Source organism: Salmo salar, chromosome 22 (genome assembly GCF_965601325.2).
Source record: "Salmo salar chromosome 22, fSalSal1, whole genome shotgun sequence".
Classification (NCBI taxonomy): Eukaryota; Metazoa; Chordata; class Actinopteri; order Salmoniformes; family Salmonidae; genus Salmo; species Salmo salar.
In genome coordinates, this window is record NC_138312.1 from 9,718,985 (window position 1) to 9,741,884 (window position 22,900).

The window sequence follows — 22,900 nt, forward strand, 5'->3', positions numbered from 1 at the left end:
ACGCTTGGCCGTTCCACCCCTACTGAAGGTAAGTTCCTGCTCAGCCTAGTCAAAGCTCTTCTCTGTCCTGGCACCCCAGTGATGGAACCAGATTCCCCCTGCCCATCTTCCGAAAACTTCTGAAACCTTACGTCCCTCTCACAAAAAAATGTAATAAATAAATTGCACTTGTGTTTTCCTACTAGCACTAACTTTGCTGATAACTTCTTTATTGGGGAAAACATTTACTTACAACGACTATGATATGTGGTTGTCTCACCTAGTTAAAAGCGTCTGCTAAATTACTAAAATGTAAACGATAGAATGATCTGTGTACCTACTGCTTGGGGAGGGGGATGCTAAAATGGCTAAATGTGCAAAGGAGAATGCTGTTCAGACAAAGATGAAGCTCTGATGAAGGGCTTTGACATGTGAAGAGGCTGTGCAGTATTTATTTGAGTGACAGTGTGAGTTGAATACAAGGTCACAGCTCTGTTTGCTGAAAATATGGTGCAGTGTTGTTTTTCTAAGGCTGTGTGGAAGTTTGTTGATGTAGCAGAAAGTTCTTTGGCTTTGCAATCCACTCTCCCTTTTGTCTAAGGGAAGGATGCCACTCAGGAAGCATGTTTCAGGGCCACATGCAATTCTCCAGGGGCCCCTAGTGGTGCTGGCGAAGGCTTTGTACCTCCCTTCAAGCAGACCACATGAGGTATGGGTGAGGAATAATCAATGTCCTGAGAGGGCTCTGTGTGTTCACAGTGATCAAAGACAGAGCGGGTGTGTGAGTGATTTGGAGACAGAGCGAGGCTAGTCTTGTATCTGTGAATGACTGAGATACACAGCTGATATTGATTAAGGTGGAGATGAGCAGGAAGGTAGAATGGGGGCCCAGCTCCCTCTCCTGGGGTTTGATGCTTCCAGCTAATTTATACAGGGGAGAACAGCATGCAGCAGAGCAACACAGACACAATGGCTAAATCTTTTCTCCATGATCATGTCATATTACCATAATGAAAAGAGTTATGGATTTAATGTACCAAACTGATGATATCATAGGAGAGCAAGAATGATCTCATGTGTGTCTAATGAACAGTTTGTAAAATGTTTTGATCATCCTGTTTCATCGATTTGTTTCAGCTTGGCAATTTTGAGTTGGAAAAGTCAGGACATATAAATTGGGAATGTTCCATGATGGGTGTCAACCAAAACATGCTACATATTCCCTCAGGCACACATAAGGACATGTTCTCATGTGAAGGAATGGATGAAGACTGGCTATGGATGAAGTCCAAGTTCTCTGGACGATGAAGGGAAACATGGTCTGTGGCCAAACCCAAACATGCAGAGTTTAACGGGGTTAGAGCCAACCCACTCTGTTACAAACTCCCTTCTGTGGCACTCTGGTAAAGGGAGACACCCTCGCTGTGCTGCTACTCCTAATCTGAATGGATTTCTCTGAAGCCAGATAGCCAGCCTCGGGTGTGCGTGGGCGTGCTCTGACTCCCAATGAGATGAGAGAGGCCTTGCTGGGAAAGAGAGAGGCAATACCATGTTTGTGTGTGTGGGCCGCCATGCCTCAGCCTCAGAGAGATATATCACTCCCTCTCTCGCTCCCGGGCTACCCAACAGCCCAACCGTGTCAGCCAAACCGTGACAAATTTGGTCTGTCCAATATGGGTGCTTGTGGCGCTCAATTACCACAGTCGTAACCTGTCTTTTAATTCATGCATTTCAAAGTTGCATGGGCTAATCAGATATGTTAAATTGCCTTTAGTTTTGGCTGTAGCAGAGATACACTACCGTTCAAAGTTTGGGGTCACTTAGAAATGTCCTTGTTTTTGAAAGAAAAGTACACTTTCTGTCCATTAAAATAACATAAAATTGATCAGAAATAGTGTAGACATTGTTAATGTCGTAAATGACTATCGTAGCTGGAAACAGCAGTTTTTTAATGGAATATCTACATAGGCGTACAGTGGCCCATTATCAGCAGCCATCACTCCTGTGTTCCAATGGCACGTTGTGTTAGCTAATCCAAGTTTAGCATTTTAAAAGGCTAATTGATTATTAAAAAACCCTTTTGCAATTATGTTAGCACAGCTGAAAACGGTTGTTCTGATTAAATAAGCAATAAAACTGGCCTTCTTTAGACTAGTTGAGTATCTGGAGCATCAGTATGTGTGGGTTCGATTACAGGCTCAAAATGGTGAGAAACAAAGAACTTTCTCATGAAACTCGTCAGTCTATTCTTGTTCTGAGCAATGAAGGCTATTCCATCCAAGAAATTGCCAAGAAACTGAAGATCTCGTACAATGCTGTGTACTACTCCCTTCACAGAACAGCACAAACTGGCTCTAACCAGAATAGAAAGAGGAGTGGGAAGCCCCAGAACACAACTGAGCAAGAGGACAAGTACATTAGAGTGTGAAGTCCTCAACTGGCATCTTCATGAAAAAGTACTTGCAAAACACTTGTCTCAACGTCATCAGTGAAGAGGTGACTCCGGGATGCAGGCCTTCTAGGAACCCAAGTACAGTACATTCAACATTCTCCTCCCCAACTTACAGTACTGTGGGACCCCCCCCCCCCCTCCGCCATGCACTTTTAAACTCACAATACTTAATTAAATTCCATTTGGCAGGTGTATGAATATATTCAGCTAGCTCATTAGTACATCCCTGATAATTACTCTATTGTTAATTTAAATTGAACACGCTCATACATTCTTTATCTCGTCACATACATTAGAGTTGTGAGGAAAACTGCTTTCAGACCAAAGGCTCCTGAGGTAGAAGACCAGGAGGAGTTTGGAATGGCATGTCTTCTCTCAACCCAGGCCCCCTAATGCCTGACAGCAAATAATATGTAAAAAAAGAAAACTGCTCCATGATTATTAAAACACGTATCAGAAGTCCAATAGTTGATTACTCCCCTCGCTAGACTGGCTGTCCTCATTCACTGCTTGTCTGTATACTTCCAAAAAGTAATTGTTTCCCTTGCTGAAGGTGATTATACTGTTCTAGAGCTGGTTGTGAATGCAGTGCAGTCAGAATGGGGTGGCAATCAGAATAGCTACAGTATGGCAACATACAGTGGCTTGCGAAAGTATTCACCCCCTTGGCATTTTCCCATTTTGTTGACTTACAACCTGGAATTAAAATGTATTTATTGGGGTTTGTATCATTTGATTTACACAACATGCGTCCCACCTTGAAGATGCAAAATATTTTTTGTTGTGAAACCAACAAGAAATAAGACAAAAAACTGAAAACTTGAGCGTGCATAACTATTCACCCCCCAAAGTCAAAACTTTGTAGAGCCACCTTTTGTAGCAATTACAGCTGCAAGTCTCTTGGGGTGTGTCTCTATAAGCTTGGCACATCTATCCACTGGGATTTTTGCCCATTCTTCAAGGCAAAACTGCTCAAGCTCCTTCAAGTTGGATGGGTTCCGCTGGTGTACAGCAATCTTTAAGTCATACTACAGATTTTCAATTGGATTGAGGTCTGGGCTTTGACTAGGCCATTCTAAGACATTGAAATGTTTCCCCTTAAACCACTCGAGTGTTGCTTTAGCAGTATGCTTAGGGTCATTGTCCTGCTGGAAGGTGAACCTCCGTCCCAGTCTCAAATCTCTGGAAGACTGAAACAGGTTTCCCTTAAGAATTTCCCTGTATTTAGCGCCAACCATCATTCCTTCAATTCCTTCAATTCTGACAATTCTGTCCATCCCCACAGTATGATGCTGCCCCCACCATGCTTCACTGTTGTTGGGATGGTGTTCTTGGGGTGATGAGAGGTGTTGGGTTTGCGCCAGACATAGCGTTTTCCTTGATGGCCAAAAAGCTCCATTTTAGTTTAATCTGACCAGAGTACCTTCTTCCATATGTTTGGGGAGTCAACCCACATGCATTTTGGCAAACACCAAACGTGTTTGCTTATTTTTTTTCTTTAAACAATGTATTTTTCTGGTCACTCTTCTATAAAGCCAGCTCTATGGAGTGTACAGCTTAAAGTGGTCCTATGGACAGATACTCCAATCTCTGCTGCGGAGCATTGCAACTCATTCAGGGTTATCTTTGGTCTCTTTGTTGCCTCACTGATTAATGCCCTCCTTGCCTGGTCCATGAGTTTTGGTGTGCGGCCCTCTCTTGGCAGGTTTGTTGTGGTGCCATATTCTTTCCATTTTTTTAATAATGCATTTAATAGTGCTCCGTGGGATGTTCAAAGTTTCTGATATTTTTTATAATCCAACCTTGATCTGTACTTCTCCACAACTTTGTCCCTGATCTGTTTGGACAGCTCCTTGGTCTTCATGGTGCCGCTTGCTTGGTGGTGCCCCTTGCTTAGTGGTGTTGCAGACTATGGGGCCTTTCAGAACTGGTGTATATATACAGAGATCATGTGACACTTAGATTGCACACAAGTGGACTTTATTTAACTAATTATGCGACTTCTGAAGGGAATTGGTTGCACCAGATCTTATTTAGAGGCTTCATAGCAAAGGGAGTGAATACATATGCACCCACCACTTTTCGGTTTTAAAACATTTTATGATATTTTTTAAACAAGTAATTCTTTTCATTTGACTTCACCAATTTTGACTATTTTGTGAATGGATACATGATATCCAAATAAAAATCTATTTAAATTACAAGTTGTAATGCAACAAAATAGAAAAAACGCCAACGGGGGTGAATACTTTTGCAAGGCACTGTAGAACAAACGTCCATTATGCAGTATTTACGTACATTATATGTCACTTATGCAACGCATGACTTGTTTCTTATACAGCATATTACTTATACTTCGCTGAGGAGAAATAAGACTTATATGTTGTATATTTATGATTCACATATATTTATGATTCATCAACCAACATATGGACATCGACAAACAGAACGTTTTAGTAAAAATTGTTTTAGTTTACTAATGTGATTTCTCTGAGAAGAAGACCTTACACTCCTCATATTGGAATTGATTGGCTCCTCTGCAGTGGTCTAGCTAAACATTTATCTTCTAGCTAATTGTGAGAGGCAGTCAGTGCATGAATGCCTAGACGCTAAACTAATGGAGAGTAATGCATTTTGCTTGATGCCTTCAGGCTCTCTGCCATGACTTCCATTATAAGGTCTTACTCTTTTTAAGTGGGTCAAACAGAACTGGCTTAGCTGCGTACTGTACTTTGCTCACTTACTTTACACACTGAGTTCCTAACATTTCAGATTGACAAGGAACTGGTAGTGTGACTGTGGACCTGGCATTGTGAGAGTATACAGTGTCCAGTTGGTGGTGATTAAATAGGCATAGCCTGTGTCTCAAATAGCACCCTAATTCCTATGTAGTGCTCTACATTTAACCAGGGCCCATAGGGCTCTGGTAAAATGTAATGCACTATATAGGGAATAGGGTACCATTTGGGAAACAGGCATAGAGTAATTTCCAAACATTACCACCTGTCTGTCTGTCTATCCTTCTCATCAGCCCTCTTCATACCGGAGTAACCATAGGTCATACAGCTCACAAAACCAATGACAGTCTTAAGTATCGTGCTCCCGAGTGGCGCAGCGGTCTAAGGAAATCCATATCAGTGCCTTAGAATTTGTTCTTAAAAACCTCTTAGGGATCCCCTACGGCTAGAATCCCGTTAACGGGATCGATTTGATTCAAAAATACTAAATTCCTAATATTAAACATTCATGACGATACAAGTGTCTTACATCATTTAAAAGATAAACTTCTTGTTAATCCAGCCGCTTTGTCAGATTTCAAAAAGGCTTTACGGCGAAGCATACCATGCGATTATCTGAGGACAGCGCCCAGCATGAAAAACATTTTCCAACCAAACAGATGCATCACGAAAGTCAGAAATAGCGATAAAATAAATCGCTTACCTTTGAAGATCTTCATCTTTTTGCAATCCCAAAGGTCTCAGTTACACAATGAATGGTCGTTCTGTTCGATAAAGTCCTTCTTCATATCCCAAAAATGTCAGTTTATTTGGCACGTTTGATTCAGAAATACACCGGTTCCAACTCGCCCAACATGCCTACAAACAACGAGGAGCACGCTCTCATCCACGCAGACCAAAAGACTAGAGTCCACCTGAGTGACACTTAGAAAGAATACGACTAATTCTTCATTTTTCAACAAAAAAAATCAAACAATTTCTAAAGACTGTTGACATCTAGTGGAAGTCATAGGAAATGCAATCTGGGTCCTAATAATTCGGGTTTCCCATAGAAAAGCATTGGAAAATCCAATGACCTCAAAAAAATTATTTCCTGGATGGATTGGCCTCGGGCTTTCGCCTGCCAAATCAGTTCTGTTAAATTCAGACATATGCATATCCTAGCTTCTGGGCCTGAGTAACAGGCAGTTTACTTTGGGCACCTCAGTTATCCAAACTTCCGAATACTGCCCCCCTAGCATTAAGAAGTTTTTAACTGACTTGCTTGGTAAAATAAAGTAGTAGACATTTTCCCCCCCAAAAAAGGACACACTTTAAGGATCCACCCCTTTAAAAAAAAAATGTTTGCCTAAAATGACATACTCAAACATAACTGCCTTTAGCTCAGGACCTGAAGCAAGGATATGCATATTCTTGATACAATTTGAAAGGTAACACTTTGAAGTTTGTGGAAATGTGAAAGGAATTTAGGAGAATATAACACATTAGATCTGATAAAAGATAATACGAAAAAAAAAGTTTTTTGTACCATCATCTTTGAAATATAAGAGAAAGGCCATAATGAATTTATCTAGCCCAGGCAGAATTTAGACTTTGGCCACTAGATGGCAGCACTGTAGGTGCAAAGTTTTAGAGTGATCCAATGAACTATTGCATATCTGTTAAAAATGTTGTATCAAGACTGCCCAAATGTGCATAACTTGTTTATTCATACATTTTCAATTGTGTACTCTCCTCAAACAATAGCATGGTATTCTTTCACTGTTATAGCTACTGTAAATTGGACAGTGCAGTTAAATTAACAAGAATGTAAGCTTTCTGCCCATGTCTGATATGTCTTTATCCTGGGATTTTTTTTGTTTCTTACAACCTCATGCTAATCACATTAGCCTACGTTAGCTCAACCATCCCGAGGACGGGGCACCAATCCTGAAGAAGTTTCTAAAGTGGACTCTTATTTTTGACATGGCACCGCAGCTGATGGAATAACAATCTGCAATTATTTAGTGCCAGATTGATGACCATTGCAAATACACATTTTAAAGATCAAATTCAATATGGGTGTAATGATTGCCTCATAGCAGTCACACTAGTGTGGCCTTGAATTAACACTTTCTTGACAAGGCTATCAATGGAAAAATTGAGGACCAGCAAAAGGATGTTATTTCCTTCCTTGATTTGGAACTCCAAAAACCATCACAGCATGGAGGCTAATCGCTACCTGTGTGTAATAATCACCCACTGTTAGGATCAACGCAATACAAATTCAATGCACACATAAAATGTAATTTGACATAATATTCAAAGACATGTAGGTCTGTCTACCTGATACTGCATTGCTGTATTATTTCTTATTTTATTTTTTTAACATAATGTGAACTATCACATGTAATACTCTTCATATGATTCGGATCCACTTTTCTATGAAGCAAAATATGATACTGGGGTTGGTAACCAATGCTATAACGTATTGCATTTCTCAGATACCTAACTTGGTTCTCTCTCTGCTCTACAGATCAGGAGCGGATAGGGAAGGACTCCAACTACGAACAAGAGGGGAAGGTGCAGTTTGTGATCGATGCAGTCTATTCCATGGCCCACGCGCTGCACAACATGCACAGGGAGCTCTGTCCAGGGAAGGTGGGACTTTGCTCTAGGATGGACCCCATCAACGGCACTCTACTGCTCAAACACATCCGGATGCTTAACTTTGCAGGTCAGCCACTTACTTGGTGCACACACCCACATCCACAGGCTCGTATGTACTGTATGGACACACACGCAAATAGGACATCCAGACATGCATGCACAAACAAACACACACTATGTAAAGCAATAATTTCCTCACTATTTCATCAGATTGTGATGTGTTTTTCTGTGATTATTTCATAAAGTGAGATTATTTACATGATATGAAATACTTACCCTAGGTTGAAGACATATATCTAAACGGAGAGGAGGCGAGGAAGAGACTAAAAACCTAACGTAAAAACCCTGTTTTCGGATTCCTTCCAAATAACAAAATGTCAAGATAGGGCCTCTTGAACAAATAGAGGAAATATCTTTTCAGGTATTACAGAGATTAGTTTCAAATCGATTAAATGGAGAGAAAAGAATGCTGCTCTCTGGAGAGCACAGAAAAACCCTTGAAGGGGGGCAGCCCCTTGAAATACATAATCCTAGTGAAACATATTTAATAAATGTTTGGCAAAAAAAACACTTATGGGGGCTGTTGATTACATTTATTACAAAAGACCCCATTGTGCTGGATATGTGAGAAACATTTATCACCTAAGGGGAGATAAATCAAAACAGCAACTGCATGTGTTTGCTAGACATATTTGAAGACACCATCTAGGGAAACGACACTAACTACACTAACAACTAGACCAATCTGGATGTAGATGCTGTGCCACACAAGTGGGTTGTTTCTGGGTTACAGGCAACTTCATCCTGTTGCATCATCAGCAGCACACATCAGTATGTTTAACATGGCCTCGTACAACCAACTACCTGGGCGATGGGGATAGCACACTGGGGGGCAATTTCTAAAACCAATATTTATCTTCTTCTCATCAGATAAGTATTTATAACCAAAACACACACGTTTGGGCTGTTTGTTGACTTTGTGTTCGGTTTTCGGGGTCTCTGTTGAAATGTAATTATAACCCAGTCTGAGTTTTAACTGTAGAGCTTTCATACAGGGTCTAATGTGTCACTCCTTTTAAACAATGTCATGTTTTAAGCATCCAGGATAAAGTATGAACGACAAAAAGGTCAAACGACAACAGCCTCCCAAGCAAAGTATTGTGGTAATGTAATTACTCATAGTGTGGCGGCCATATCTCTGGCGGGCCGACAATCATCAACAATCTTATCTAGGAATATCGGTGGACTTCCACTCTGGACTATCTATATACAGTTGAAGTCGGAAGTTTACATACACCTTAGCCAAATACATTTAAACTCAGTTTTTCACAATTCCTGACATCAGGTTTGTAGGCCTCCTTGCTCGCACACGCTTTTTCAGTTCTGCCCACAAACTTTCTATGGGATTGAGGTCAGGGCTTTGTGATGGCCACTCCAATACCTTGACTTTGTTGTCCTTAAGCCATTTTGCCACAACTTTGGAAGTATGCTTGGGGTCATTGTTCATTTGGAAGACCCGTTTGCGACCAAGCTTTAACTTCCTGACTGATGTCTTGAGAAGTTGCTTCAATATATCCACATAATTTTCCCTCCTCATGAAGCCATCTATTTTGTGAAGTTACTAGTCCAACATTCTAACTACTAGGCTAACTGCTGCCTGTCGCCTGTCAATTAGCCTATCAGAAGCTTCTAAAGCCATGACATCATCTTCTGGAATTTTCCAAGCTGTTTAAAGGCACATTCAACTTAGTGTATGCAAACTTCTGACCCACTGGAATTGTGATACAGTGAATTATAAGTGAAATAATCTGTCTGTAAACAATTGATGGAAAAATGACTTGTGTCATGCACAAAGTAGATGTCCTAACCGACTTGCCAAAACTATAGTTTGTGGTTGAAGTGTATGTAAACTTCCGATTCAGCTGTATCTCAACACACACAGTAGGAGAGAGAACTCCTCTTTATTCAAGTGTGAGGATGCTTATCCTTCTGTCATTTCAATAAGTATGTACTAAGTAGGCTCTTTGATGTCTTGCTGTTATTATTTTTCTAGAAACTCCACTTATCAAATGTCTCATTTTGGCTCACTCAGCAGCCAAGACAGAGGAATCAAAGTTTCCAACCTCACTCTAGCCCCTGGTCCCAACCCCTCCTAGCACCTCCTCCCATCTCGTGCCTACTGTACCTCTCCCTTTTCATGCTCTAAAGACTAGCTTGACATTTCAATGGGCTGCGATTGAATGAAGCTTTCTATCGTTGTTCTGCATCTGAGAAACATTTGTTGTATGCTTTTTATTTTTTATTTGTACCTCTACTGCAGACAGAATGCAGTGGCCTTTCGACTGTCAGTCTCCACAGACACTGCAGTAATGACTGTGGAACAATGACAAAGCACTGTGTGCTTCTTTTTCCCACTTCTCAGGGAAGTGCACAAAAACGTGTTAGGTTGTTTGGTTGACCCAATTGTTGGTTTAGCAGGAGTTGGGTCACTTAGTTGGGTTGTTTCTTTAAAAACTGCTGGGTTATTGGTGCTGGGTTATTGAGATCAGAAGACTGGAGGCATAGTTTAGTAGGGGCGCGGCTTTCAGACAGTTGTTTTTAGTCACCCATGAGAGTAAATGCCATTCCTGTTAATCTGTTCTGTTTATCACATGTTAAGGATGAACATTTACATTTTTGTATCTTCAATAACACTTACAGAAGTGTATTAGTTCCATAAAAGCCAATGTAAATCTCATTGTTGGGATGCAGTAAGGTGGTATACCTTATTATAATAAATAATCATAATGGTATTTAAGTTGCATTTGCAGTATACAAACTTAACATCATGAACAGCAATGGCATTTGTGCTCGTGGTTGGACAATAAGATCTAGCTGAAAGACATGCCCTTAAGAAGCCAGACCTCTTGAAAATAACCTAAGGATTATATTAAAAATGACCCAGGTGCTAAATCAACCCAGCATTAGATAGAAAAAATACCCAACTGATGGTTAAATTAGCCCAAATTTGGGTAATCCCAACAACCCAATTTGTTGTGTTATTCACGCAACCCAAGTGGCTGGGTCAAAATAACCCAACGTGTTCTGTCCATTATTTAACCAGGTTTTTGTTTTTTCCTTTGAATTAAGATAAGAGGTGTGGGGAGTTCATTACTAATTAGTGATCTTAATTCGTCAATCAAGTACAAAGGAGGAGTGAAAACCCGCTGCCACTTGACCCTCTGTGGAATGAGTTTGACACCTGTGCTTTAGAACCAGAGGCGTCATGCCAATATGGGGCACTTTCCTCTTTAGGTTTTTATGTAAAATTAATTACAAAACTTTTTTTAAGCCCATGTTTTATCATTAGGTCATTGTTATGGATGTATTCAAATGAATGTCAATAGAAAATTGCTACTTTGCTGTTATTTTGGCGGCAGAGGTCGTGACTGTGTTAGCCGTAGCTTTCTGGCAAACTAGCAAGCAAGGGATAAGAACAGTGCCAGCGAGCATGGCAAAGGAACACAAAGAACGAATGAGACCATAAATATCAAACTAATCGAATGAGTTTGAGTTTATTTACATTTTTACAGGGACAGTGCACATTTATCAACGTTGCAGTGAAAGTGCCGGTTTTAGCCACCCGGCTAATTTTCAACCGCAGTCCCTGGGCAGGTTATTAAAAACAATTAAAATAACAATACAGACAAACAATGATCAGTCAGCACATGCAGAGCAACATAGGACAAGCAACACGTAGCACACAGACGGAGCAATAGCACAAAAAGTAACAAAACAAAATACATAAAAGCAACAAACAGTGTCTCCACACCTCATAAACTGCAGACAATGGATAACATGTGCTGCAGTTGTGTGTGTCTGATGGCAGTGTGTTCCAGACATGGGAAGCTCTCACAGAGAAAGCAGATTGACTAAGGGTGTTTTTCCTTAAGACAGTCACCTCTCATGGCAGACCTTGTGGATCTGCTGCCATGGGTTTGGGTTTTCTGTTTGACAAAAGTACTAAGTGGAGGGGAAGCTAGGCCATTTAGGATCTTAAATACAAGATATGCGTCGGTCTATTGCACAATATTTTCCCAACACAGGAAGGAGCTCATGCTTGAGGATGTAACAGTGATGATGGCTATTGGGCCCAAGCACTTTGAGAGCCTGTTTGTAGACAGACTGAATGGGTTTTAATGTTATACATCAAAAATATATTTATTAACTGAAGTAACCTGTATACAATTAACAATGGTGTAAGTGAGTAGTTGCGTGCATAGATGTGATAATGAGGGGTGTTGAATGGTGCCAAAGCAAACAAACAAAACAGCCACAAAAATGCCACAACCAAAATCCAACAGTGTTTCTGCATGGAGAGAGTCTCCTCCATGAATGGGGGAAAGGTGTATTCATCCCGGGACAAACCCGGGCCTAGGTGTGTCCCATTTCGCTGACAACCCTCCCTGCTCCGCCCAACAACTTTACATTTACATTTACATTGTAGTCATTTAGCAGACGCTCTTATCCAGAGCGACTTACAGTAGTGAATGCATACATTTCATAAAAAAATTCTCCGTACTGGTCCCCCATGGGAATCGAACCCACAACCCTGGCGTTGCAAACACCATGCTCTACCAACTGAGCCACACGGGACCACATCCTTTTAAGTAATACAAGAGCAAAGAGAAAGAATTTGGCAGACAGAGTGGGTCGTCACGCTAGGTTGAATTTTATTATTTTAGGTACCTTTTTCACCTGCTTTTTAAAAGAGAGGTTGGAATCAAGTCTGATGCCAAGGTACTTAAAAACGGATACCAACTGGAGCGACTGTGTCAGAAGGTGAGTGTAGCTGGTGCAGGAAGTCAGGCGCAGTAGAGCAAAATGAGTGAGCAATGTACTTTACTCAAAAAATAAAGGCACAAGGTAAACAAAAACACTTGACCAATAACCAATGGTAAATATTACGCACAGGTGAACATTTTACATTACATTTACATTTTAGTCATTTAGCAGACACTCTTATCCAGAGCGACTTAAATGCATACATTACATTAAAAAAAATTCTGTGCTGGCCCCCCGTGGGAATTGAACCCACAACCCTGGCATTGCAAACACCATGCTCTACCAACTGAGCTACAGGGAAGGCTAACACAGCACCTGTGGAAAAACCAGCCATCATGAACCGAACATGGGGGAAACAGAGGGTTAAATACATGAACATGGAATTGGATAATGAAAACCAGGTGTGTAGAAAATAAAGACAAAACCAATGGAAAATGAAAGACGGATCAGCGATGGCTAGAAGACCAGTGACGTCGACTGCCGAACGCCGCCCGAACAAGGAGAGGGACCGACCTCGGCGGAAGTCGTGACAGACTGGGTTGTACGGAACATCAGCGTTTATCCCTTACATGTGGCAGTTCTACTAAACTCCTAAGGCAATAAAGTTCTTAAAGAATCAATGTGCATCATTAATTAAAATGACAATGGAACATGTAAAGAGGAATGCTTAGATGATAATGGATCTACTAGATTGCAATAGAAATTTGTTTCAGGTGATTTAAAAATGTTACATTTCCTAGGGTGGCAAGCCCCGATCCGGCATCTCTCCCCTGTCCATCTTCATGTATTCCTTCAGAAGAGTCAGATTTGCTAGTTTTTCACAAGAACTTGAAGATCTAGCCTTCACGTCAGCCAATGACTTTACACTAAAGGTGTTATGATATTCAGTTCCCTAGTTCAGTTTCTTGGAGCATTTGCGAGAATTTTACAAAATATGTTTTGCTTTCACAACACCTGAAAATAACTGTTCCAGGATGCAATTTGCGATACGCACATTCTACATGACGTTAGCAAGCTAGCTTGTTTACAACGGGCAAAAAGTTCCGTGCGACTCTCGCTGCTGCATCACAATACCTAGTACTCTGGTTCTGAAATGTATACCCGCTACTCACACACGTCCAGGATTCAATTCAGCCAGGGTTCATTTGCGTAGAGCTCCAAGACAGGATTTATTTATTTATTTCACCTTTGTTTAACCAGGTAGGCTAGTTGAGAACAAGTTCTCATTTGCAACTGCGACCTGGCCAAGATAAAGCGTAGCAATTCGACACATACAACAACACAGAGTTACACATGGAATAAACAAAACATACAGTCAAAAATACAGTAGAACAAAAGAAAACAAAAAGTCTATATACAGTGAGTGCAAATGAGGTAAGTTAGGCAATAAATAGGCCATGGTGGCGAAGTGATTACATTATAGCAATTAAACACTGGAATGGTAGATGTGCAGAAGATGAATGTGCAAGTAGAGATACTAGGGTGCAAAGGACCAAGATGAATAAATAAATACAGTATGGGGATGAGGTAGGTAGATAGATGGGCTGTTAACAGATGGGCTATGTACAGGTGCAGTGATCTGTGAGCTGCTCTGACAGCTGGTGCTTAAAGCTATTGAGGGAGATATGAGTCTCCAGCTTCAGAGATTTTTGCAGTTCGTTCCAGTCATTGGCAGCAGAGAACTGGAAGGAGAGGCGGCCAAAGGAGGAATTGGCTTTGGGGGTGACCAGTGAGATATACCTGCTGCAGCGCGTGCTACGAGTGGGTGCTGCTATGGTGACCAGTGAGCTGAGATAAGGCGGGGCTTTACCTAGCAGAGACTTGTAGATAACCTGGAGCCAGTGGGTTTGGCGACGAGTATGAAGCGAGGGCCAACCAACGAGAGCGTACAGGTCGCAATGGTGGGTAGTGTATGGGGCTTTGGTGACAAAACGGATGGCACTGTGATAGACTGCATCCAGTTTGTTGAGTAGAGTGTTGGAGGCTATTTTATAGATGACATCACCGAAGTCGAGGATCGGTACGATGGTCAGTTTTACGAGGGTGTGTTTGGCAGCATGAGTGAAGGATGCTTTGTCGCGATATAGGAAGCCGATTCTAGATTTAATTTTGGATTGGAGATGCTTAATGTGAGTCTGGAAGGAGAGTTTACAGTCTAACCAGACACCCAGGTATTTGTAGTTGTCCACGTATTCTAAGTCAGAGCCGTCCAGAGTAGTGATGCTGGACGGGCAAGCAGGTGATCGATTGAATAGCATTGTGTCAAGGCACAGATCTGGGGAAAGGTACGAACACATTTCTGCAGCATTGAAGGTCCCCAAGAACACAGTTGCCTCCATCATTCTTAAATTAAAGAACTTCTGAACCACAAAGACTCTTCCTAGAGCTGGTCGTCCGGCCAAACTGAGCAATCGGGGAAGAAGGGCCTTGGTCAGGGAGGTGACCAAAAACCTGATGGTCAATCTGACAGAGCTCTAGAGCTCCTCTGTGGAGATGGAAAAACCTTCCAGAAGGACAACCATCTCTGCAGCACTCCACCAATCAGGCCTTTATGGTAGAGTGGCCATACGGAGGCCTCTCCACAGTAAAAGAAACATGACAGCCTGCATGGTGTTTGCCAAAAGGCACCTAAAGACTCTCAGACCAGGAGAAACAAAATTATCAGGCCTGAAGAAACCAAGATTGAATGCCAAATATCACGTCTGGAGGAAACCTGGCACCATCCCTACGGTGAAGCAAGGTGGTGACAGCATCATGCTGTGGAGATGTTTTTCCTAGGCAGGGACTGGGAGACTAGTCAGGATCGATGCAAAGATGAACGGAGCAAAGTACAGAGAGCTCCCTGATGAAAACCTGCTCCAGTGCACTAAGGACCTCAGACTGAGGTGAAGGATCACCTTCCAACAGGACAACGACCCTAAGCACACAGCCAAAACAATGCAGGAGTGGCTTCGGGACAAGTCACTGAATATCCTTGAGTGGCCCAGCCAGAGCCCGGACTTGAACCCGATCGTACATCTCTGTAAATAGCTGTGCAGCGATGCTCCTCATCCAACCTAACAAAGCTTGAGAGTATCTGCAGAGAAGAATGGGAGGAATTCCCCAAATACAGGTGTGCCTAGCATTTAGCGTCATACTGAAGAAGACTTGAGGGTGTAATCGCTGCAAAAGGTGCTTCAACAAAGTACAGAGTATAGGGTCTGAATACTTACAGTATGTAAATGTGATATTTCCGGTTTTAAATTTTAATACATTTGCAAATGTTTATTTTTTCTCACCCATCTACACACAATATCCAATAATGACAAAGTCAAAACAGGTTACATTTTTTTTGCAAATGTATTGAAAAAGAAATAGAGAATTTTATCATTGCATAAGTATTCATACCTGAATCAATACCTGTTAGAATCCCCTTTTGCAGCGATTACAGCTTTCTGGGTCTTTCTGGGTAAGTCTCTAAGATCACCCGATGGTACAATATTTGCCCATTATTCTTTTCAAAATTCTTCAAGCTCTGTCAAATTGGTTGTTGATCATTGCTAGACAACCATTTTCAAGTGTTACCATAGATTTTTCAAGCAGATTTAAGTTAAAACTGTAACTCGGCCACTCAGGAACATTCACTGTCTTCTTGTAAAGCAACTCTAGTGTAGATTTGGCCTTGTGTTTTAGGTTATCGTCCTGCTGAAAGGTGAATTCATCTACCACTGTCTGGTGGAAAGCAGACAAACAGGTTTTCCTCTTGGATTTTGCCTGTGTTTAGCTCTATTCCGTTTCTATTTTTAATACTGAAAACGCCCCAGTCCTTAACGATTACAAGCATATCCATAACATGATGCAGCCACCACTATTCTTGAAAATATGGAGATTGGCAGTCAGTTATGCGTTGGATTTAAAAAATAAATAATAATATCGGTCATATGCACATGGTTAGCAGATGTTATTGCAAATGTAGCAAACATAACTCCCAAACATAACTCTTTGTCACATGTGTTGTAATATTGTTCATACAGTACATCCTCAGCTTTTTCCTATAGAAAGCCATTAAACTCGCTGAGGGTTTTCCCTCCTCTCCGGCAACTAAGTTAGGAAGGACGCCTGTATCTTCGTAGTGACTGGGTGTATTGATACACCATCCAAAGTGTAATTAATAACTTCACCATGCTCAAAGGAATATTCAATTTCTGCTTTTTTTATTTTTACCCATCTATCAACAGGTGCACTTCTTTCCGAGACATTGGAAAACCTCCCTGGTCTTTGTGGTTGAATCTGTCTTTAAAATTCACTGCTCTGCTGAGGGACCTTACAGATAATTGTATATGTGGGGTACAGAGATGAGGTAATTCAAAAATTATGTTAAACACTATTATTGCACAGAGTGAGTCCATAAAACTTATTATGTGACTTGTTAACCAAATGTTTACTTCTGAATATATTTAGGCATGCCATAACAAAGGGGTTGAATACTTATTGACTCAAGACATTTCAGCTTTTCACATTATATGGTATTGTGTGTAGGCCAGTGCCCCAAAAAATCTAAATGTAATCCATTTTAAATTCAGACTGTAACACAACAAAAAGTGAAAAAAAATCAAGGGGCATGAATATTTTCTGAAAGCACTGTAAATGGTATAACTTTTAAATGTAATCTCAACTAGTTCCTACTTAATATTGTTTCTCAATTACATGTACACATACAAGATAGCAAATTAAAGTAAATACTGTATCATAAATTCATTAGTACAAAACATTTAGATGGTAATAGGTGTACTCTGAGGACATTAACCAAGGTCCTCTTCTCATGAGTCTGGTCGCTGCGTATTACAACCCAGCTGGAGAACACTTGTACATAGACAAGTTCCATTTACTGAAATGGAGTAATCATGCAGACAGAATGTAGGTGAGAGCGAGAGAGAGAGAGAGCGTATGGGAGAGAGCATGCGAGAGAGCAGGAGAGCACAGTGTAGTGGAAGATATGTGTGCATTTCTTTCTGCACATGGGCCTCGTGATGTACATTTCATTAGGCATTAACGACTAGTGTGTTGTGGCGAGCTGAGCTGCCTTCTATGCACCAAGGTGTCGCACCTGCAAAGTCATGCAAAACAAGCACATGTCGGATTAATGATTATAACTCTAACCATAATCATCACCTATTAAACTAGAAACAGCAGTCAGTGGACTGAATAGGCCAGAGTTACAGTTTACCGCATGATCACTCCATCACTCCAGTGTAGCCTTCTGTGTGCTTGTCTGTACGTGCACCAGCGGAGGTCGCTAAGGGCCTCGTTAGGTGCCATGGTCACAGATTTCATGGTCATAGAATTAGTTAATCAGAGAATTCATAATGAGTTTGAAAAAGTACTGTAATTTAACATGGAGCACACATGAGCACATGGCAGTGCTGATGTGAAACATTAAGGAAAGAGAGACAGGGATAGGACACAATGTTTTGTTCTTTGAATTCCAAGGTTTAGTTTGTAACAAACAGAATTCCCCATTGAAATATTTTCTTAACCTTTGCACAGAATACCTTTGGGGCATTGTGAACATTACAATCACACAAGACTCACATACCTCTATCAAGTTGAATCAGCTTATCGTGTCTGTCGAACCTGACATTTAACTCATGATTGTTGATATATAGCCTACTGTATATTGTTTCTGCTCTCCAGAGAGACTCGCCTATAGTATTCAGTCCAGTGACATACTATTCATGTACAGGCAAATGAGAGGTTGAATCACGAGGGTCAAAGCAACTATAAAATATCAGGAAAAATACCCTGATTAATGATTGCTGAACTTCTCTGCAGCTAATATCACAAATGGAGTGTGAGTGAGTCCACAGGCTAAGTATGTGGAAGTGTGAATGTGGGCACTGTTAGATGGGATCGGTCGGCTCAACTCGGCTTGGCACCTGCACAAGAAATGACTCAGAGGAGAATGGACTGCATGAAGAGAAACGCTAAACAATGTGCACAGAGTGCATTCAATTACATTTCCATGACTGCAAATGGTTGCTTTTTGAAGATTGCTCTCAGGACCCTGTTTCTGTAGACGGAAATATCCTTCAGGAAACTTCTGAAGAAAAATTATTGAAATGTTTTGCAGATTTTAAGTTTTCAGGTGTGGTGACTGAAAGAGGAGATATACAGTTGAAGTCGGAAGTTTACATACACCTTAGACAAATACATTTAAACTCAGTTTTTCACAATTCCTGACATTTAATCAGAGTGAAAATTCCCTGTCATAGGTCAGTTAGGATCACCACTTTATTTTAAGAATTTGAATAGTAGAGAGTAGTAGAGATAATGATTTATTTCAGATTTGATTTATTTCATCACATTCCCAGCGGGTCAGAAGTTTACATGCACTCAATTAGTATTTGGTAGCATTGCCTTTAAATTGATTAAGTTGGGCCAAATGTTTCGGGTAGCCTTCCACAAGCTTCCCACAATAGGTTGGGTGAATTTTGGCCCATTCCTCCTGACAGAGCTGGTGTAACTGAGTCAGGTTTGTAGGCCTCCTTGCTTTTTCCTCCTTGCTTTTTCAGTTCTGCCCACACATTTTCTATAGGATACACTCCAATACCTTGACTTTGTTGTCCTGAAGCCATTTTGCCACAACTTTGTAAGTATGCTTGGGGTCATTGTTCATTTGGAAGGCCCATTTTGCGACCAAGCTTTAACTTGCTGACTGATGTCTTGAGATGTTGCTTCAATATATCCACATCATTTTCCCTCTTCATGATGCCATCTATTTTGTGAATTGCACCAGTCCCTCCTGCAGCAAAGCAGCCCCACAACATGACGCTGCAACCCCGTGCTTCACGGTTGGGATGGTGTTCTTCGGCTTGTAAGCCTCCCCCTTTTTCCTCCAAACATAACAATGGTCATTATGGCCAAACAGTTCTATTTTTGTTTCATCAGACCAGAGGACATTTCTCCAAAAAGTACGATCTTTGTCCCCATGTGCAGTTGGAAACTGTAGTCTGGCTTTTTTATGGTGGTTTTGGAGCAGTGGCTTCTTCCTTGCTGAGCGGCCTTTCAGGTTATGTCGATTTAGGACTCGTTTTACTGTGGATATAGATACTTTTGTACCTGTTTCCTCCAGCATCTTCACAAGGTCCTTTGCTGTTGTTTTGGGATTGATTTGTACTTTTCGCATCAAAGTGCGTTCATCTCTAGGAGACAGAATGCGTCTCCTTCCTGAGTGGTATGACGGCTGCGTCGTCCCATGGTGTTTATACTTGCGTACAATTGTTTGTACAGATAAACGTTGTACCTTCAGGCATTTGGAAATTGGAAATAGCTGTACAGCGACACTCTCATCCAACCTGACAGACCTTGAGAGGATCTGCAGAAAATAATTTGAGAAACTCCCCAAATACAGGTGTGCCAAGCTTGTAGTGTCATACCCAAGACGACTTGAGGCTTTAATCACTGCCAAAGGTGCTTTATCAAAGTACTGAGTAAAGGTTCTGAATACTTATGTAAATGTCATATTTCAGTGTTTTATTTAAATAAAATGTGCAAACATTTCTAAAAACCTGTTTTTGTATGGTCATTATGGGGTATTGTGTGTAGATTGAGGAGGGGGGAAAAAAACTTTTAATACATTTTAGAATAAGGCTGTAATGTAACAAAATGTGGAAAAAGTCAAGGGGTCTGAATACCTTCCGAATTCACTGTATGTGTTGCACATTGACTCGGTACTGGTACTCCCTGTAAATTCTACTCCCTATGTATAGTCATGTTATTTTTACTCTTTATTTTCATTAATTTCTCACACTGTATTTATTCCTTGTCACAATTTTCATTATTATAATTTTTTTTGGTTGAAAATCTTATATTTAACTCTGCATTGTTGGAAAAGGACCCGTAAGTGAGCATTTCACTGTTAGTCTACACCAGTTGTTTACGAAGCATGTGACAAATACAATTTTATTTTCAGTTTAGTTTTACTTAATACATCACTTAACCGGGTGTAACGGCGTTCGTCGGAAGAAGTGGACGAAAGCACAGCGTGGTAAGAGCTCATGATTTTTTAAACAAAGAAAACACACAAACAAAAATAACAAAACGAAAAGCCAACAATTCCGTCAGGTACAAAATACAAAACAGAAAACAACTACTCACAAACACAGGTGGGAAAAGGCTGCCTAAGTATGATTCCCAATCAGAGACAATGAGAGACAGCTGCCTCTGGTTGGAAACCATACTCGGCCAAAACAAAGAAATAGAATGCATAGAATGCCCACCCCACACCCTGACCTAACCAAATAGAGAAAAAACACGGCTCTCTAAGGTCAGGTCGTGACAGTACCCCCCCAAAGGTGCGGACTCCCGGCCGCAAACCTGAACCTATAGGGGAGGGTCTGGGTGGGCATCTAATCTCGGTGGCGGCTCCGGTTCAGGGCGTAGCCCTCGCTCCGCCAGCTGATCCCTCCGCTTTTGTATCACCGGACCGTGGATCGTCGTCGGAGGAACCGGACCGTGGATTATCGCCGGAGGCTCTGAACTGGGAACCCCCGCTGGAGGTTCTGGACTGCCGCTGGAGACTCCGGACTGCCAACCGTCACTGGAGACTCCGGACTGCCAACCGTCACTGGAGACTCCGGACTGCAGACTGCCGCTGGAGACTCTGGACTGCAGACCATCGCTGGAGACTCCGGACTGCAGACTGTCGCTGGAGGCTCCGGACTGGGGGACGTCGCTGGAGGCTCCGGACTGCGGGCCGTCTCAGGAGGTTCCGGACTGCGGGCCGTCTCAGGAGGTTCCGGACTGCGGGCCATCTCAAGAGGTTCCGGACTGCGGGCCGTCTCAGGAGGTTCCGGACTGCGGGCCGTCTCAGGAGGTTCCGGACTGCGGGCCGTCTCAGGAGGTTCCGGACTGCGGGCCGTCTCAGGAGGTTCCGGACTGCGGGCCGTCTCAGGAGGTTCCGGACTGCGGGCCGTCTCAGGAGGTTCCGGACTGTGAAACGTCGCCGGGAGCTCCGGACTGGGAACTGTCGCCGGAAGCTCCGGACTGGGAACTGTCGCCGGAAGCTCCGGACTGGGAACTGACGCCGGAAGCTCTGGACTGGGAAGGCGCACTGGAGACCTGATGCGTGGGGCTGGCACAGGTGGCGCCAGACTGGTAACACGCACCTCAGGGCGAATGCGAGGAGCAGGCACAGGATGTACCGGGCTGTTGAGACGTACTGGAGACCTGGTGCGTATAGCCGGTATCAATTGTTCCGGAACTTCAACACACTTCTCAGGACGAGCACGGGGAGCTGACTCAGGTGGCACTAAACTGACAACACGTTCCTTTGGGAAAAATGTGTGCATCCTCCACCAACTCAACAACTCTCCCATTTCTCTCTTCTCCAAATTCTCCCTCTTCTCCCGGATTGGCTCTGGTTCACTCCTCGGCTCCGCCGACTGCTCCATGTGCCCCCCCCCAACATTTTCTTGGGGTTTCTGTGGCCTTCCTTCCCGACTTCGTAGCTGTCCCTCCTTCCCTGCTTCCACCTGCTTCCCTGGCAGGCTCTTTTCTCCTGCCACTATTTCATCCCAAGCCCCGGATATACTCCTCCTAATCTCCTCATAAGACTAGGATGCCATTACGTCCTGGGTACACTGCTTGGTCCTGTGTTGGTGGGTAGTTCTGTAACGGCGTTCGTCGGAAGAAGTGGACCAAAACGAAAAGCCAACAGTTCCGTCAGGTACAAAATACAAAACTACCCACGAACACAGGTGGGAAAAGGCTGCCTAAGTATGATTCCCAATCAGAGACAACGAGAGACAGCTGCCTCTGATTGGAAACCATACTCGTCCAAAACAAAAAAATAGAATGCCCACCCCACCCCACACCCTGACCTATCCAAATAGAGAAAAAACACGGCTCTCTAAGGTCAGGGCGTGACACCGGGAACAACTCTCCTCCCAAGTCCTAAAATCACAGCAAAAGCATTTTAAATGAAGTTCTGGAGAACACTGATAAAGCGAAGTACCATAAAACACATGAGAAGTTCTCTGAGCTGTAAGTCTGGACTGGCATGTTTCTGTCATGCATCTGAAGATATGTACTGTAGCCTGCCCCAGTGGCGATTTTAGCATGTCAATCTTGGTTGGGCAAACTCAACAAAAAATGGTTTGCGTGTCAGCAAAGCCACTACACTACACAACACAACACTAAACAATACATGAATTGCACTATAACGGTGATAAATGGTTCCCACAAACTGTTAGGGCCTACATAAAGCTGTCCCAACAGT

The 22,900-nt window shown here is 42.3% G+C and overlaps 1 protein-coding gene across 2 annotated transcripts in view; it reads left to right on the forward strand.

Moving 5' to 3' along the window:
• The window catches only part of LOC106582707 (metabotropic glutamate receptor 4), a 284,018-nt gene that overhangs the window by 228,007 nt on the left and 33,111 nt on the right, over positions 1-22,900 (forward strand). For both annotated transcript variants that reach the window (XM_014166038.3, XM_045705684.2), the window contains exon 6: positions 7,685-7,885. In XM_014166038.3, coding sequence (XP_014021513.1) covers positions 7,685-7,885 — 201 coding nt within the window. The remainder of the gene's footprint in view (positions 1-7,684; positions 7,886-22,900) is intronic.